The sequence below is a fragment of the Acanthaster planci genome, linkage group LG18 (assembly GCF_054643075.1).
Source record: "Acanthaster planci isolate LZ-2023a linkage group LG18, COTS_SCS, whole genome shotgun sequence".
NCBI classification, from domain to species: Eukaryota; Metazoa; Echinodermata; class Asteroidea; order Valvatida; family Acanthasteridae; genus Acanthaster; species Acanthaster planci.
In genome coordinates, this window is record NC_141794.1 from 8,440,291 (window position 1) to 8,458,235 (window position 17,945).

Sequence of the window (17,945 nt, forward strand, 5' to 3'; positions counted from 1 at the left end):
AAGGAAATAATTATAAAATAACACCCTCCTGATGAGGGTTTACATGTACATGCACAAATGTACAAATGTTACAATAAACTGTATTCACATAATATCAAAGTTTTCCTGGCTATTCTTTCATTACAATTCAAGGAACTAATGTAGAAATTCATCCAAGATGAATGTCATGTGATATTTGAAAAACCGATGTACATGCAGTCTTTTTATCATTTATTTTCAAAGTTTGCCTAACATATTCAAACACCTTGTTGAGAGTATTTATCCCCAAGTTGACTAAAAGCTGTTACCAAATTCTCAATAGAGATTGAATAATCTAGTACCATTCACTGCGTATCACCGCCTGTGACTTTTATATCTTGCACTGAGGACGTAAATGTACAGTTTCACAAAACTGAAAAAAAAAACATAAATAAATTGCGTGATAAATGTTTTGGACTGGACGAGACCGACTTGAATATTCCTCACCAAAAATGTATGGTCATGGTTTGAATTCGATTGAATAACATTGTTTGACAAATTACAGAGTCAGATGTTGTCAGTAAACTTAATTGGTCGCTCTGGGAAATATCCATGAAATCATATACCTGTTTACCGAAATACATATAAATACTGCGTTCAGTTTTTGGCAAGAAAAATCTCGTTGTCTTAAGGATGTGTTTCTTTGGTAGATAATGATGATAGGAGAGTATAGCTACATGTACATGTGCTTGTATGTGTTGGTAAAGCCCTGATGCCCACTTCTGGGTCTCCCTTAAGCTGTGTTTCCATTGGACTTTTTCTCTATGGCACTGCAAACTGTTACCGCCACATTTCTTTGTGTCAGTCTACTGCGTATTCCTACTTAGACTTTCTAACTGCAATGGAACGTTTATTCACGGTACAAGACTACCTGAATGTCACATTTTGCCAGTCAGCAGTATGATGAAATTCAACATGACCCCCCATTCGTCTTCTGTTTTGAATTTGATTCTTCACCAAGAGATGGTGCATATGCCCTGTTCTCATTTGTGCTGACAACATTTTCTTTATGTCTCTTCTATATTCTTCTGCATTTTCCCTGGCATATAAACCAACTACAGATCTGATAAAACGGCCAAGTCTGCCTTGTTTAAAGTAGCAATTAAACAAGATGTACATGCACATGTGAGGTACAGTGCACTAATTCAAGTGATAATTTCTACTGAGCTCATTTATTTAGTATTGAAAGTACCCCCACAGTTTCTTTTGAAAAGGAGATTCTTTTAGCCCAAAATGGAAGGACTGTGGAAATATAGGCCAGGATCAATTCCTTTCCTTTGGGGCTTTGATCTGCGGGTATACTTGATAGAATGAGGATGAAAAGTGGTCTTCAGTGCCTGAGAAAGTAGAGGGAAACCATTTGATACAGGGCTGCGAGCAGGCTTCAGAAATATCCTTTTTCAGTGGGTGAGTTTGTTTTGTGTGAATAATTTCAAATCATTGGCTAACCATGAAAAATTGAAGACAAACGGAAAGACTAGGAACAAGACAGTAGTTTGATGTTTGTTTGAGAAATGCCAGTAATGTCTGCTTGCATATTATTGAATCCAGAACTTTTTACAGCACGTTTTACACAATTTCCAGTGAGGATTGAATAAGCCACTTTGTAATTACGAACTGCGCATGTGCAAATGAACTGTTGCAAAAGGTCATTTGTATATAAAATGAATTGATTTACATATACATGTAGGTTGTGTGTGCATGAATGGGCTGCTGTCGATACGGACGATCGTTTAAGAAATTTTCTGAAATTGGGAAGATGCTGAAGACAAAATAATGAAGAACCAGAACAGAATGAACATTGTGGTAACCTACAATCCTGTACAGTCATTTAAAAAATAATACTGAATAGTGTCCCAAAATAATTTTCAAAATATTTTGTATAACTTTTATGGAAAGGACATTGGTAAGATTTAGAAATGTCACTCATTTTCCCCTGCAGGGCCTTAGTAGCCCTCAAAAAGCAATAATATGTCCTACAAAATCAAATTTTTACTGTGACTATTGGGCTGTGGCATGCCCTGAATGCAAGGCTGTCCAGCAGAAGGCCCCATTGAAACATGATGAATACAATGTATGTGTGGTATGCACTAATCCTCACACAAAGCCGCAGCTGTCGACGTTTCCCGATGTGAAGGGTTAAAAACTCTGTCAATCGGGCCGTGGTCCACAGGTTAATTTTCACCCATCCATGGTAAATATTTACCAAAAATTGAAAAGAACTGAAAATCGAGCTCTAGCTGAATTGTGCATGTAACATACAATATACACAAACGAATATCATAGAAGGGTGCCCGATCAGGACGCACGGTGAAGTGGTCCGTTTTGTGTCCTAAGACCCTTGCCCCATTTCCAGTGCAGCATACATGCTGTAATTACAAACTGGCTTATTAGTGCCCTGGTGTTCTGAGACAATGCATTATTACACAATCCTACACAGCAAGTGGGTAGATATACAGAAGCTTCTAGTGCCATATGGGTATTTCCAGAAATTAGGGGTCCAAAAGTGTGTCATTTTTGTGTCCCTGTTACATCTGACCTTTGCTACTTGGCATCGAAATATCACGGAAGTGATTTCAAACTATTGAAATGAATTATTGCTTGTTTGGCAGGTAATTTGCATCAATTCGTCTCTTTTGGAAATTAGAAAATGTGTTCTGAACTTATACAATCTTATGTCAGATGTGACAGGGACACAAAAAAATGGACCTCTAATTTCTGGAATTACCCACATGTGACATCTCCCTTTAAACATAAAATGGTAATAACACTTTAAACCTGAACTGCAAAACCGTAAACACTGTAATTCTGCTTTAAGTATAGAGAGACACTTGTGAGTAAATGGACAAGTTTGGAGGCAACTGCTGGAGTTTGAATTTAGCCTAAGATTAATGGATGTACGAATTCGGAATAAAATCAGACACTGAGAAATAAACTGAGTCCACTTCTGGGACCCCCCTACCCGTTCAACCTTACTTTTGCATATTTCTCCACCTAACGCTCCCAAGTGCTAGTTTTTAATACCACAGTCAACAGCACCCAGGTCCTAGTACCCGGATTAGTCTGGTACCTTTGTCCTCTATTTCTCTAGTGCTCACACGGGCTAGATTTCTTATTTTCACACTCCTGCCTGAGGGTGTACCGGCTTGCAATCCGTCATGGTTGACCCTGCCAGGGATGATGAATTTTTTGAGTTGGATGGGCATGTGTCATTCTACCCTTCAGATGAATTGTCTTCAGATTCTTGACAATTGACCTCGCCCCCATTCAGCTGCACCAGATCGGGGCCATTTGGCTCCAGCCAAGGGTGACGGAGGTCATGTTGTTGAGAGTGAACATCGCAACGTTGTCCACAGTACAAACACTTTCAGCCTGTGATCGTAAGATACACTCCTTAATAAAGGAAATGGTCCAAGTGCTTACACCGCCGACGGATGACCGAGCAGCAAACCTAAATGTGGGCATTCTTTCAAAAAACATACAGGCCCACTTGATTCATGGGAACCAAATTTCCTGGCATTTCCTATTGACTGCTGTTGTGTCAATGAGAACAATGGCGGCTGTAAAAAAAAGTGGCAGCTGTTTGCGGCAAGAAATGTTTGGTCTCTCCAAACGATTTTCTGACAGTCTGACAATATCAGACTCCGTCAAAGATAAAATCACAGCTAATTTCTCCAGCCACGCGTCGCATAAATCCCCATTTACCAGTCATGAAAGGAATACAATTGAAGATACATATGGAAAAATATACACAGCAGCTTGCATGGGTCTGCTGGTGTCTTGTCTTCTGCAACTCCTGTCAGAGTTCTTAGTCTGTTCATTCCAGGCAGACCCTATTGTTTCTCCAGAAACTACGGAGATGGGTTTTTGTTGTTTGGATGACTGCCTTCAAATTTGTTTAGATCAGTTCATTCGCATTGCCAGTGCTTGATACCACAGCCTGTAGGGCTAATAACCTAGGTACCATTTTTCTACCTTCTGAAGGGCAAGGACGCGACTTGATTCTCTTCCCCTTTTGGGAGCCAATTTACATGTATTTCGTGGCAAATTTCAAGAAGTTGCGGAAGCATAGGCTAAGCGCTTGGAGCTACTGGTAGAAATAATTTCAGGAAACCTCTAGCTCATACACTGTACATGTGCCAGCCAAAGGAAACAGGCAGCCCAGGGGTTCTACTAAACAACAATTCTTGTAAACCTCTGAAGTCCTTTTCTGGACATAGCCAAATTTCCACGTCTAGCAACAGCCAAATCAGGCAAGCTCGGAGCAGTCTAATTCGACCAGGGAGGCCACTTCATCTTCACGAAGGTGCACCTTTCGCCCCTTATACACTCCTCATCCCAAGAGGAGTTATGGCGGACACTGCAGAAGTTCTTGAAGGAAATGACTACTCAACACCTGTGGCCTCCTATTCAGTGCCAGTAGATGGCTCTCCCAAAACATTTTGCAAAGACTTGGGCCGTTTTTTGTCAAGGCAAGTGGGTTCTCAATACCATCGGACTGGGATACACTCTAGAGTTTACAAACAGCCCCCACCAGCATTTTTGGCCCGTCCAACTCTTATTCTTAATGAGTCCATGACATTTAGATCACAACTTTGGGAGGGCGACCGACAGGCATGCACACCCCTTTTATTTATTACTTCTTCCATTTAAGTGATTCAAAATTAAGAATACTCGTCTCTCAGTGTGGCTTAAAAGATTTTATATGTCGTTGAATCTTTCTGACTGGTAACATTTACTATCCCTGCAATCCGTACATTGCAGTGTAACATTAGGATTGATTACTAAGGAATCCATGCAATCATCATCATCATTTTAATGATATACCTATACCAAAGTATAAACGATATGGTTCATGACAAATAAATAAATTAAAAGCATGTGATAAATAATTGTCGTATTAAAAATACGATGACAATTTCCATCATCACCACAACTTCATTCGTATTATTTGTACATGTAGGTTGGAAAAACTTCATGGGAAAAACCTGGGAGGGGGTAAAAACCCATGGGAAAAAAGCCTTGCAAATAACAAGGATAAGTTGCTATGATGAAGTAGTGTTTGCCCGTCGGACTGCAGATGGCACATTCTTGCCACACCCTGATTTATATACCCGAGACTCACAGCTCAAGCACCTCCATGACGCGGAGTGATATATTCCCTAGTAAGAACTTAGTTTCGTTCTAACTTGCTACCCCGCTCAACCGAATGAAGTTACATTTTCCATCAACAGCGTCTCATTCTCTAAACAAAATTCAAACCTTACTTCACAAAAGCAATTCACCTTGTACAACCGGAAGATGCCAATCAAGGATTCCTTTCATCACTCCCCTCACACCAAAGAAAACCCCTGGCAAATGACCTCCCATTCTTAACCTGAAACCATTAAACAGCATACAATACAAGCCCAGGCAGCCTCACTAGACTTGCAGGATAAGTACCTTCATGTCCCAATTTACAAAGAGCACACTCAATTTCTTCAGTTCCTGTACAACAGCAGAACTTACAAGTTTACTTTTCTGCTGTTCAGGCTCTCAACAGCCCCAATGGTGTTTACCAGATCAGCAAAAACTGTTGCATCTATTCTGCAGATATGGAATATTTAGATCTTTTTTTATTTCTTCTTGATGATTGGCTCATTGTGCATTCTTCAAGGAAACAGGCTCTGAAAGCAGTCAGTTTAAGATTTAACTTGTCGCCTTGGGTCTCTGATAAGAACCCTTCACAAAGCCAGGTTATCTCAGGGCCGAGCTAGATCTTGCGTATTGCATGGCCAAACCCTCTAAATGCAGAATCAACCATCTAATACAGTAAACTCCAGCTAAGTTGGCACCCTGAGGACTCAAAATTTGTGATGGCTTACGCAAAGGCTGACTTCTACTATAAGTCATCATTTTGCTGACTTACATGAAATGATGGCCTATGCATACATGTACATGTATGTAAATGTACATGTAAGCCTATGTGATTGGGTTGCAATGCTGGAAGTATCTAGTGGAGGGAGGAAAAGACAATGAAAACATGCAACATGGTTTGCAATTTTCAAAGTTTTGACATGGACTTGGATTTTGTGAAGTGCAGCGTCTAGTGGTCAATCAGTGCTCGAACTCTGTTATGAACATTGGTGTTCTAAGTTCTTGTGGTGTCTTTTTTGTCTTCTAACGTTCTTGTGTTTTCCATAGGGCATCTTTCTTCTTTTGTTGCTCAAGCTTTTCAGGATTGTTTTTAAGTCTCTTACAATGCTCCCTGACTCGCTCTTTACTGGTCTTCCCATTCTGAAAATAATAATCAGGACCATTGAATTTTGTTATAATTACTGAAATTTGAAGTTTTAATTTATTTTTCTTAACAAATGATAATCAAATGAATATTATGAAGCATTATGCAGTAAAAGAAATTTAATAAGAAGGTAAACCAAACAGAGTTAAAAAATGATGGTCAGCCTAAATTGGTTATACTGATGCATGAAAAGGAATGTTACAATTTAGTTTATTGATTATAGCCACATTAAAATTATAATCTAATCAACTCTAATGATACAGAATCTATATAGTCTTTATTACTAGATTAGTTTTTAAATTTTCATTTCTTTTCCAGAATATGGATTCATATTTAAATATTGGGAAATGTACGGAATGTACTGGTACATTTATTGGCCTGTGTACACACTGAACATGTTTTCTTCAAACTTTCTATAGGCTAATATAGGCCTACCCACTATGGCTCGACTGTTTAATAATACACAATTAAATCATTTGCAATTCATTTACGATACTCAAGGATAATTTTTAATGATAAAAATGTGAAAACTCACCTGAATATCAGAAAAGAGACATAAAATTTTACTCTACAGGGCTGTCCAAATATAGTCAGCTCAACATGTGCTCATTAATATCCACCTGTGTTCATCCTGAGGGGTACAAGTCCACTAATTCAAGCCCCATTGAAAACAGTGTAAAATCTGCACTGTTCAGGGCCCAATAGCATGCATACCAACATCATTGAGATTTCAGAAACACAAATTAAATTATTGTCTGGTCCCTAATCTTTCACTTTCTTTTCAATTTTTTGTGGGTTAGCCAATTACATTTTTAATTATTCCCACAAAGCAAAATCATCACCCGAAAAGTGATTTTTCCGAAGTCTGATTGCACCCATTTCTCAGGCACTTACATGTAGGACCATTTTTCAACCTTTGTTTTTAGCCATTCTGCTCTCATGTGTACAATCAGACAACAGTATAATTAGTAAAATACACATTCTGAGGTAAAATCTTTTCAGATTCATTAAATATAGGTCTACCCCTAACCAACCATAGTGGAGAAAAAACTATACAATCAATTAGGAATTTTGGCATTCATGTCACAGTTGGTGTGGAATTGTCCTCAACTTGGACCAAGAATTACTATCAGAACAAAAGAGAAATCAGACTAAATTTTCCATTTTGTTTGATTACAAATATACCCCAGAGTCCAAAATTTCAAATATTATTTCATAATATAAGCGCAAATCATGTGACATGACTTTAAAGGTGCAGTTTTTCTCCACAGGTTTTGTGCACATTTTCTAAAGTTAAAGAAGTGACCTTGTATTTAGAGCATATAGGTATGTAGTCCATCAACCCAAGATGCTGCCTGAATAACATCAAAACCGTGATGTCATTTGGGGTCAAGTGACATGAGATTAAAGTTGTAGTCTTTTCCTGTAGGTTTTGCACATGTTTTTCTACAACACACTATTATCAATCTTGATAAGTGAGTAATCCTTAACCTCTGCTAAAGATTACTCCCAGAATGAAAGGGAAATTGTGTGTTTTATGTTATGCTATGTTATTCGATTCTGAACATATTCAAGAGTCAAAATATCAAGTAATATTTCATAAAAACTTTTCAGTTTAGACGCAAATCATGTGACATGAACTTAAAGGAGTAGTTTTTCTGCATATGTGTTTATTGCCCATTGACATTGTACATGGTTTTAACAAAGACCCTGATAAAAGAATTATTCCAAATGATGATGTCATATGAATTCAATTTGTGATTTTTGGCTTTTTCGCAATTTGCGAAAAAGGCCTTCTTTTTGTTCTGTTTTGTTTTCTTCCTTCTTCTTCTTTTAATCAAAAGCCCATTTGTTTTGTGCAGGTTTCTTCCACCACTGACTTTGGTCCTTTTGCAACTTCAGATCTTCATCAAACTTACATCTTTGAAGGAGCTTAGTTCAAAGATGTGCCTAGAACAATGAAGTCATGATGACATCATAAGTGATTTATTATTGATTTCTCAATATTTATTTCAGCCCATTGACTTTGTACACTTATTTGAGGTACTATTTTGATACCTTACTAATCATTGATCGTCGTCAGTTACAGCAAGCACTAACTATAAAACAAAGATAATTCTGAAATATTTATGTCATAATGTCATAATGACATCATGACTTGATTTATTATTAAATTTTGAATATTTAAATATTCGGTTAAATTTATAAAAATCCATATAAAATCAACCGTGGCCTCCTGCAACATTCTTTTTGCAGCAAGTGGCAGGATAAACTGTGGTCTTCAATTGATTCTGTATGGGTCAAATCACGTGACCCTTCCTTCCGATCGAAACTGGATGTGGTTTTATTGTTTAAAAGTGGTAATAGGTATCAAGTTGTTTTCAAGGTGTTCGTCTGTTGGGGTATAGTATTCCTCAAATCATTCACTAATGACGTCACCTAATTGTCGAGTGCCCTCTAGCGACAGGTTAAATATGCATTTTGAATAGATGTCTGTGGTGAAGTTTGTCTAAATTGCCTGAAAATTGACGTACATGACCACCTTTACCCAGTCAACACGTGTGTTTAAGGCCCAATATCTCCTGAAGTACATGTACATGTCTTATCTGGTTCAAATCTTGCAGATATCTTGAAGAGGGAGTGCTTTAGAGGTATATTGACCTCATGTAATAATGAAGTCATCAGGAGACAAGTCACGTGACATTAAAGGTGCACTCTTTAAGGCCCTATATCTCCTGAAGTACATGTTTTATCTGCTGAAAGTTTGCAAATAACTTGAAAGAGAGGTGTTACATATGAAAAATGACATGATGTGACGATGACTTAGTTGTTCAAATGTACAAAAGAACGCAAAAAAGCCCTCTGTTCCGTTGTCAAACAGACAGATGAGCTCTAGTTGTTTCTTCATTGTTTAATATTTTATTTTCCCCACAGGTTTTGTCTATGTTTTTCAACGGCCAGTCTTTGGCACTTTTGTCGATATGACTGACTATATATTTAGGTGTACACTCTCAGTCCAGCTGCTGCAGAGGGTCCAAGAACAAAATTGTCACAGATCATAATCACTAATGCAATTATCTGTTCAACGACTCAAAATCGTTATGATGACGTCAACACCTATTTTTATATTGATTTTTGGATAATTAATCTTCCCCCAAAGGTTTTGTATACGTTTTCAACAGCCTGTCTTTGGCATTCTGGTCAATCTGACTTATTTCTTTCAATGTATATTTGAAGTCCATCATGAAGAGAGGCTCCTAGTGAAAAATCGTCAAAATGACATCATCAGGGGTCACGTCAAATGAGATTAAAGCTGCATTTTTTCCATAGGTTTTGTACATGTTTATCACTGAAAAATTGTGAGTGAGTAGTCATTAACTTTGGCTAAAGACTACTGTGAGAACGAAAGACAAATCGTATATATTTGACGCTATTTCATTTGATTTAAAATATACCCAAGAGTAAAAATATCAAGTAATATTTCATAAAATATTTTCAGTTTAAACATGAATCACGTGACATCATCTTAAAGGAGCAGCTGCTTCGCGTAGGTGTTTTCAGCCCATAGACTTTGTACGCGTTTTCAAACCACCATTTTGGTAATTTTGCAATGTTTGATCACTCTCAAGGCTATAGCCAAACAGACCCTAATACAACCATTTTTTTTATTTGATGACGTGATACCTGGACTCTGAGAAAATGAGACCAACAGCATCTCCAGGCTTTCCATGTATGCAGTGCCAGCATCGCATACTAGGCGTCCAATGGTATGACTTCGTTTCAAATGCCATCATCTCTGAGTGCACTGGGCTTGGTAATATCATTTCGGAGGTTGCAGGGAGGCGACACACTTTGTTTGGTCGTGTCAGGCGCCTCCAAGCCCCAGCTCCTGTTCGTCTTGCCCTCAACACAGCTATCCAATTCCATTTTGGTCAGAGACCTGCCACCTGGAGAAGGCCCTTCGGCCGTCCCAGTCTCACTTGGCTTAAGCAGGTTGCTGACTCTGTGCAGCTGTCTCCAAAAGAGTGCTGGTCCCTTGCTCTTGACAGGGTTGTCTGGAGGTCACTACGACCCTCTTCACGGTCATGTGCAGAATGATGATGATAATGTCATTATCTAATTTATTATTGATTTTTCAATATCTGTTTCAGCCCATTGACATTGTACACATTTTCAAGCGGCAATTTGGGTAACTTTGAGGTTTTGATCATCGTCAAAGTTACAGCCAACCAAGACCTTGAAAAAGGTGTTTCTTAATTTTTGATGTCATGATGAAGTCATCAACTATTTTTTAATGGATTTTTGAATATTTATTTTTTCACCCAAGGTTTTGTACATGTCGATGTTTTTCAAGAGCCAGTGTTCGGCACTCTTGTCAATCTGATTGAATTATGTAATGGAAAGTCAATGTTTACTTTTCCTTCTGATATTTTCACAGTTACATGTATATTTTTGAAAATGCTTTCTCAAAAATGCTGAAACAGCCTGCAGTTGTTTTAACAACCGTCAAACCTCTAGTTTCTCTTTATTCTTGTTTTTATTCTCAAAAAGTCATTAATTAGGATCTGTCTTCATTATGCTAAGGCAGGTCACTATTTATAAATGAATTGTAGATTACTAATCTGTCGATAATTTTTTTAAAATCTGATCGCGGTTATCTCTCTTCAACAAAGGATGGACAATACACCGGATTCTAAGGAAGAGTTAATAATCCGGGTAATAACCGGAAGCAAGACATCAAGGCAATCGCTCACCAGCTTAGTAGGCATTGGATCCAGATCACATGATTTCTTTGTGTACTTCACAAGTTGTTCTACCTGTGACCTAGTTAGTGGTTGAAATTTGTCAAACAAAGTGCCACACAACAAAGGCGATTCAGGTATTGGATGAGAAGTTCAGCTTGCTGCGGCTGAAGTTAAATTAAGTTTAAGGCTTGTGGTTGCACCAGATACAAGAAAAATATCTCTTTTATGAATGTGTGGTCTGAGAAGAACGGATGGTGGACACCCAATGTACCATACAGTATGCTCTGTTCATCTTTAGGAGGGTGACTGGTTGCCTGGCTCTGATGATGCTGGTATTTCAGCGCTGAAGAGGATGCTGAAGGTGCACTGGTGTAGAACGGCTTGCTTGATGGTGGATCCGCTGGACTGAAAGACTACTGAGAGTGCTCAGTGATGCGTGGCAGTGAGGCATTGGGTGTAGTGGGAGGAGGAACTAGGAACCATGGGTATAGATGACTCATTGGTCTGAGAGGGTAATATGGAGTGCCCGATGCTGCTGATGTGAAACCCAATGTCTTGGGGACTGTGTCGTGCTTGTAGATCTTGATTGCATCCCTGATGCATCTTGGGTACCATCTGTTGACCGAAATGATGAGTTGAGCTACTTGCCAGTTGATGACGTGATCCTTGATGTGTGAGTGTTTGGCAATTGCTGATTTATTGTAGTCAACTCTGCGTCCATGGGTGATGTGTTCTTTAAGTCTGGTTGGCAAATCCCAACAAGTCTCGCCTATATACACCTTCCCACATTCGCATGGGATCCTGTAGACACCAGCTTTCATCTGATGGTCTTGCTTGTCCTTGTGCGTCTGCAGGGTGGCTTGAAGTTTCTTGGCTGCAGTGTGAAATACTTTTGATGTTGGCTTGGTGAAGGATGCGTTGGATCTTGTGGGATGCGTTTCCTATGTATGGTAGGGTCACTGCTGCCTTGTTACGAGGGTGGTTGACTTTGGGTATAGAAGACCTGACAGTCAGTAGACTTGAGTTCTTGATCTTGGCAGTAGCCAACTTCGCCCTGGTAGATCAACAGCAGATGTGGTCTTCTGTGTTACTTAGCTCCAGGAAAAATTTGATGAACATCAACAACCAATGTACGTGGTTTCATTGATTTAAGGCGTTCAATCTGGTTGATTGAAAATTGCTTTTAATGGTGGTAAAGAAAGCTGGCTGTCCTGATACCCTTCTCTTACTAATTGATGCTTTCCACACCGACATGTACAGTAAAGTGCAATATGATGTTGATATATCGCACAGGTTCCCCATCATTTGTGGAGAGAAACAAGGTTGTGTATTGGCTCCGACACTGTTCAGAATCTATTTTTTGTATGTCTTCCGGCATGCTTTAATCTGTTTGAGTCTCTGTGCTAACTAGAGATGATGGAAACTTCTTTTCTCTGGCCTCCTACAAAGCAAAGATGAGAGTAAACGAGGTTGCGATAAGGGAACTACTGTACACAGATGACAATGCCTTACGTGCACAGACTGCTGCCCAGCTTATGCTTCTCTCACGCTTGTAAAGACTTCAATCACAATATTAGCTAAAAGAAGACTGTAGTTCTTCCAATCGATGACACCTACATGTGTATCCAACCGATGACACCTATCTAGAAAATGTGAAACAGTTTACATATCTCGGCTCTACTGTTGACAGCAATGTGTCCTTAGAACCTGAGCTGAATAGACAACTCAGTCTTGCTGCTTCAACCTTCAGTCGCTTCACTGGGAGGGTGTAGATGAACAAACACCTGTAAAAACCAAGGTTTGCGTATATGAAACCAGCATACTCAGTTCACTCCTATATGGTTCTAAATGCTGGCCAACATACATGTACAGGCTTCAGGAATTTAGACCGAGTTTTTTCCACATTATATACATTTCTTGAGTCCATCATAGGTATCACCGGTGAGGACGGAATGACAAATGAGGGATTGTTCAGGATTACCAACACCGGACTACTGTCTTCTCGCATAAAACTGTTCAAACTTTGCTGGGCTGGTCATGTGCATCAGATGGCTGAAGAAAGACTTCTTCATACTCTTCTACACAGCTGAAGAATGTTGTAAAGCATGACCTGACAGACTTCAACTTGAACCCACAAAAGTGCACAACTCTACCTCAAAATTGTGACAGCAATTCATTGCGGTCAAGCTGTTGACACTAGATATCTCAACAAACTCAAAAGACGTTGCACTCGACTCTCTACCGTTGATGAATAAAGATGATCTCCAAGGCATTGTCGGGAACGACAGAAGCTGGCCTGAACTGAATAGATTTTTAGCAGACAAGTGGTGTTTAAAACACACACAAGGGGGTATAAGTTTGGGGGCAGAAGGGCAAGGGCAAAGTATATTTTCATCAAGAAGTTATTATGGTTACAAATACTATAATAAATGTTTCCTTTTTCATTAAGAAAATTCACGTTTACACACAGTTTGCTTACATACACGTATTTAGAAATTTTTGTGTGTTTGTGGTTTTGTTTTTTGCAGCCTGTCGCACCCCATGCAGAACTTAAAGTGTGGTATGCTTCAGATTATGCTCGTAATATGAACATTACATTGCTGTGTGCAGATAAACCAGGTAAGATGAAACCTTTTTCTTTTATTACAATCAGCCGCGGTGGGCGGCACCGTGCGGCACCACCTGGTACTGTATTCCACCAGGCTCTTGGGTTCAAATTGGTTGTGCCGCCCAACACAGATTTTCAAAAATTAACTGAAATATTGCTGAAAATGTACCAATTTGATCATATTCAAGCTTACAAAGTCGGAGATTTGCTCTATTTTGCAATTTTAAACAAGTAAAGAAAGACATAAGAAACATATTTCTCATTTTCTTAGTATCAAATCAGCCACTGATTGTGAAAGCATTATTGTAAACGTGCCTTCACGATGATGTAGGGAGAAATCCCTGCCTGGATTCCCCTAAAAACCCAGCTATGGCTTGTGAGAGCTCAGCTCACTACACTCGCTACGCTTCGTATTCTAAAAATTGACCCGGCACTAAAATGGTCCTAGCTGGAATAATGTTTACAATCACCCTCAGTACAGAGTTGCTCAGAAGCAAAGTTACAATTGTGCAAGTACGGGTTTATGTCTGTGCATGCTTGATTTTATAATTACAGTACAGGCTATGACTTTTTTTTTACATTGAGAGGGGTTTGTCACACTCAGTAATTAAAATGGCTGGAAATCCCTCATCCTGGGATCTCTGAGGCCATGTTAGGTATTGAATTACAGCTGACAGTGTGACAAATATGATAATGAATACAACAGAATTGTTTACATGTGTAATTTAATATAGTATGTCCAATATGAAAAATATTACATTTCTTAAAATACATGTACATAACATACCACTGATACTAAATACTAGGTGACACTTGTTCACCGTTGGGCAAAAAATCTTTCCCATGGCCTAACATAAAGATGGTCACCCTAGAAAAATCATTGAACCCAATTTCAAATGTAGGCCTACTCTTACGTTCAAAACATATGAAATGTACAAATTAGTACTTCGACAAATGAAATAAACAAATTTGTGCTTAGACGTTTGCAATGAAAATCTTTTTAGAATTCATCTGTAAGGTCAAAAAACAAGATGCTCTATGCTTACCAAACCAGATTTAATTCAAAGCACTATCACAACAGGGCAATTTTTTGGGGGGTTCAAAACCTCCCTATAAATAAATTAAATAGACATGTACATATAAGGTGGAAGTGAACTGGAGGTATTTTCTGCACATCATCCGGCAAATTTATGAATGTTATTGTGTGAATACTTTGAATGGCTTTGAAACACTCCTGTGGATGAAGATGGGGGCATGTCACTACACTCTGTGCACACAACATTTCCTCTGTTAATGTTTAGCTGGGGTTCTACATACAATACAACTTCGGTCTGCTTCCACATAGTTGATGAGGTTAACATTTCCCTGAAGGCATTTAATTAGGTTACCAATACGTGGTCATCCTACCCATTGTTCCCTCACCAGGCATTAGAGCAACAACCTTTTCTGTCAAGTTACATGTAGAAATGAGGCTGTGCTGAAAACTTGCAGAAGCTTATCTTCCTGGAGTTGACACCACATGTCAGTTTGTAAAAATATACACATTCAACAGGCAGATCTCTAGTAGCAACAGGAAGATTCTCTTCCATCATTTCACAGTTTTAACTGTCCACAGTAGGAAACACTCTGGTCCACATGGTCACATCCATTCATTGCACATGGTCACATCCATTCATTGCACATGATCACATCCATTCATTGCACATGATCACATCCATTCATTGCACATGATCGCATCCATTCATTGCACATGATCACGTCCATTCATTGCACATGATCACATCCATTCATTGCACATGATCACATCCATTCATTGCACATGATCACATCCATTCATTGCACATGATCACATCCATTCATTGAAAAACTGTAATCATTGACGGTAACTGGCATGTCAAATTGATCACTGCTTTTTCTTTTGCTGGCCTCCACCATACTGAGACACTCAAGTTAACACCTACTACTTCTTCACGCCTTGACACACAAGCTTTGCATCCAGTACAACACGCCTCTACAAGCTAATCCTCTGCACAGAATCCTTGGTCAGTGTATATAAACCCTTCTCCAGCCTGATTCCTGCATTCCTCTGAAGACGAACAGAGCAAGCTGTTCGAAGTGTCGAGGCCTCCCTTCCCCCACCTGTTTTATCAGAACCACCACCGGCTCACAAAGAGATTGATTACGTGGTGTCACTGCAAACACCGTTCCTGTTCTTATCTTCACCATGCAAACTTTCAAATCTTACCCCCTTTGCTCTATGGGGAGCCTACCACCTCCTGCATTAGGCTGAGTGAGCATCATTCCATCAAGTACTCAAGGCACATCAACAGCCTAAGCTTCTTGAAAAGATGCAGAGATTCGAGCACCATTCCACCAGGCCTTATTCTCTGAGACCCCGTTCAAGACTTCAGCTTTTAAAGAGATCCTGAAGAAAGGTAGCCTTGGACTGCTCCGCAACCACATATCCACTTCTAGATTTTTACTCGCCCAAGTGGACAAGCAGACAACTACATGTACTACCCATCAGCACCTCAGGACCAATGTACTTGCAGCTGATTTCTCAAGATTCAATGTCTTACCCAGTCTTCCAGCACCCATGGCTTTGAGGAGACCCATCCCTGCCTAAGCAAGAAGTTCCAGTCTATTACCAAGAACAAGTCCAGCCACCGCAGCAACACCAACTCAGCCTTACCTGGGCTAGGGGATCTCCTATATCCCCATGTCCCAAACCCCCTACCCTGGCAATGGCATGCCCCTATATCCCTATGCCCACAATCCAGCAGCCTCAGTACCAGAGCCTTCAGCTCATACCAGACTAAGTCCCACCTCAGACCTTTCGTTTTAAGTTTAACATGGTAAAGTCAAGCAAGAATAAGCATGGTGTTTGAAGTGGAGGGAGTAGGGCCAGGCCTCCCAGGCCTCCAGCCTCTACTCCCAGTAAACCAAGAGGAAAGAATTCAGACCACGCTGGGTTCAGAGGTGCACCTTCTGCGCCTTAAGTGTCCCTTTAATACTTTTTCCAAAAGGAGCTATTCTGGAGGTGATCAGACACCCTCTGCCCCCCCCAACCCCAGTGTTTGGGGAATTCCAGTCCCAACCGAGAAAACCCAGATAATTCCCATTGTACTGGCCCTGCCTGGGTGAAAACCAGGTAGTCTTGCATTCCTCGGGACCAAACAGAAAACCCATGCAATTCCCAGGAGACAGATCAGACCTGGATGAAAACTGGGTCATCCAGTACTCACCACACCTGGAAGAATACGGTGGCTAAGCGTACACACTGTCATCACAAAAAACACAGAGCTGTTATTCAAGTTCCAGTTCATCTTCTTAAGAGTCTTCTGGCTATTCATAGGGTTCCAGTCGGCCATGTCGCCATAGATCTTAGTCCAACAGCATAAATGTGTTTTTACAAGCTTTTTAGAAATTATCAGCCACAATAGCGTCCCTGATCTCGAAAACCTTCTTATGACAATCCAGCCAACCCAGTAAAGGACAGTTAACCATCTGAGCAGGGCGAACATACATTTATGCTAGTTAACCCTTCAGATGAGTTACATGTATTATCAGATTCTGACTATCAATCGCACCCCCATTCAGCTGTGGGCCATCACCTGGCTTCACCGGGCTGTCACCGAGGTCAAGTCGCTGAGTGTGAACACCTCAGAGAAGGTGTGATGCCCTGACTCCCCATGGCTGCTTCTCCTAGGACGAGTCAATCCTTTCTGCCTATGACTGTAGGTTACACCTGTTAATGAAGGAAATGGTCAGGGTGTTTAAGGCATGACGTCTCTACAGGCCAGCCCCTTCCTGGCCAGTAGCTTTTAATCCCCTTCTACCAGCCGGGCTACCGGCCGAACCTGTGCTAAACCCCTTTGCACCGGGAACCGTCGACAGCCGTGGCTTTGTGTGAGGATTAGTGTGTACCATACATACAGTCTATTCACCATGCAGCTGCTGTTTCAATGGGGCCTGCTGCTGGACAGAGCTTTGTATTCTGGGCATACCGCAGCCCAGCAGTCACGGTCAAAAGAATCCCGGACAGAAGGGGTTAAGGAACAACTGATTCTTTGTATTGCTGCTTTCTAGTAGGAATCAACTGCTGATGAACAAGCTGTTGAAAATCCAAATGTTATTTCAACTCATGGTCAAAAAGAAAACACCACACAGTCAAATACACTGGAAAACGAAAGACCCTTCATGTCTTCATGTAGATTTCCAAGTCTTGTGGGCCAAAATCACTTTTTGGGGTTGTTCAGCCTACGGTGCAGAGCATAATGGTGAATTTTACCTT

General features: G+C 40.1%; 1 protein-coding gene across 4 annotated transcripts in view; it reads left to right on the forward strand.

The window, feature by feature from the left end:
- Positions 1 to 17,945, forward strand: part of LOC110988519 (uncharacterized) — a 98,371-nt gene that overhangs the window by 48,517 nt on the left and 31,909 nt on the right. For all 4 annotated transcript variants that reach the window (XM_087148796.1, XM_087148795.1, XM_087148798.1 and 1 more), the window contains one exon: positions 13,572 to 13,662. In XM_087148796.1, the coding sequence (XP_087004922.1) occupies positions 13,572 to 13,662 (91 nt within the window). The remainder of the gene's footprint in view (positions 1 to 13,571; positions 13,663 to 17,945) is intronic.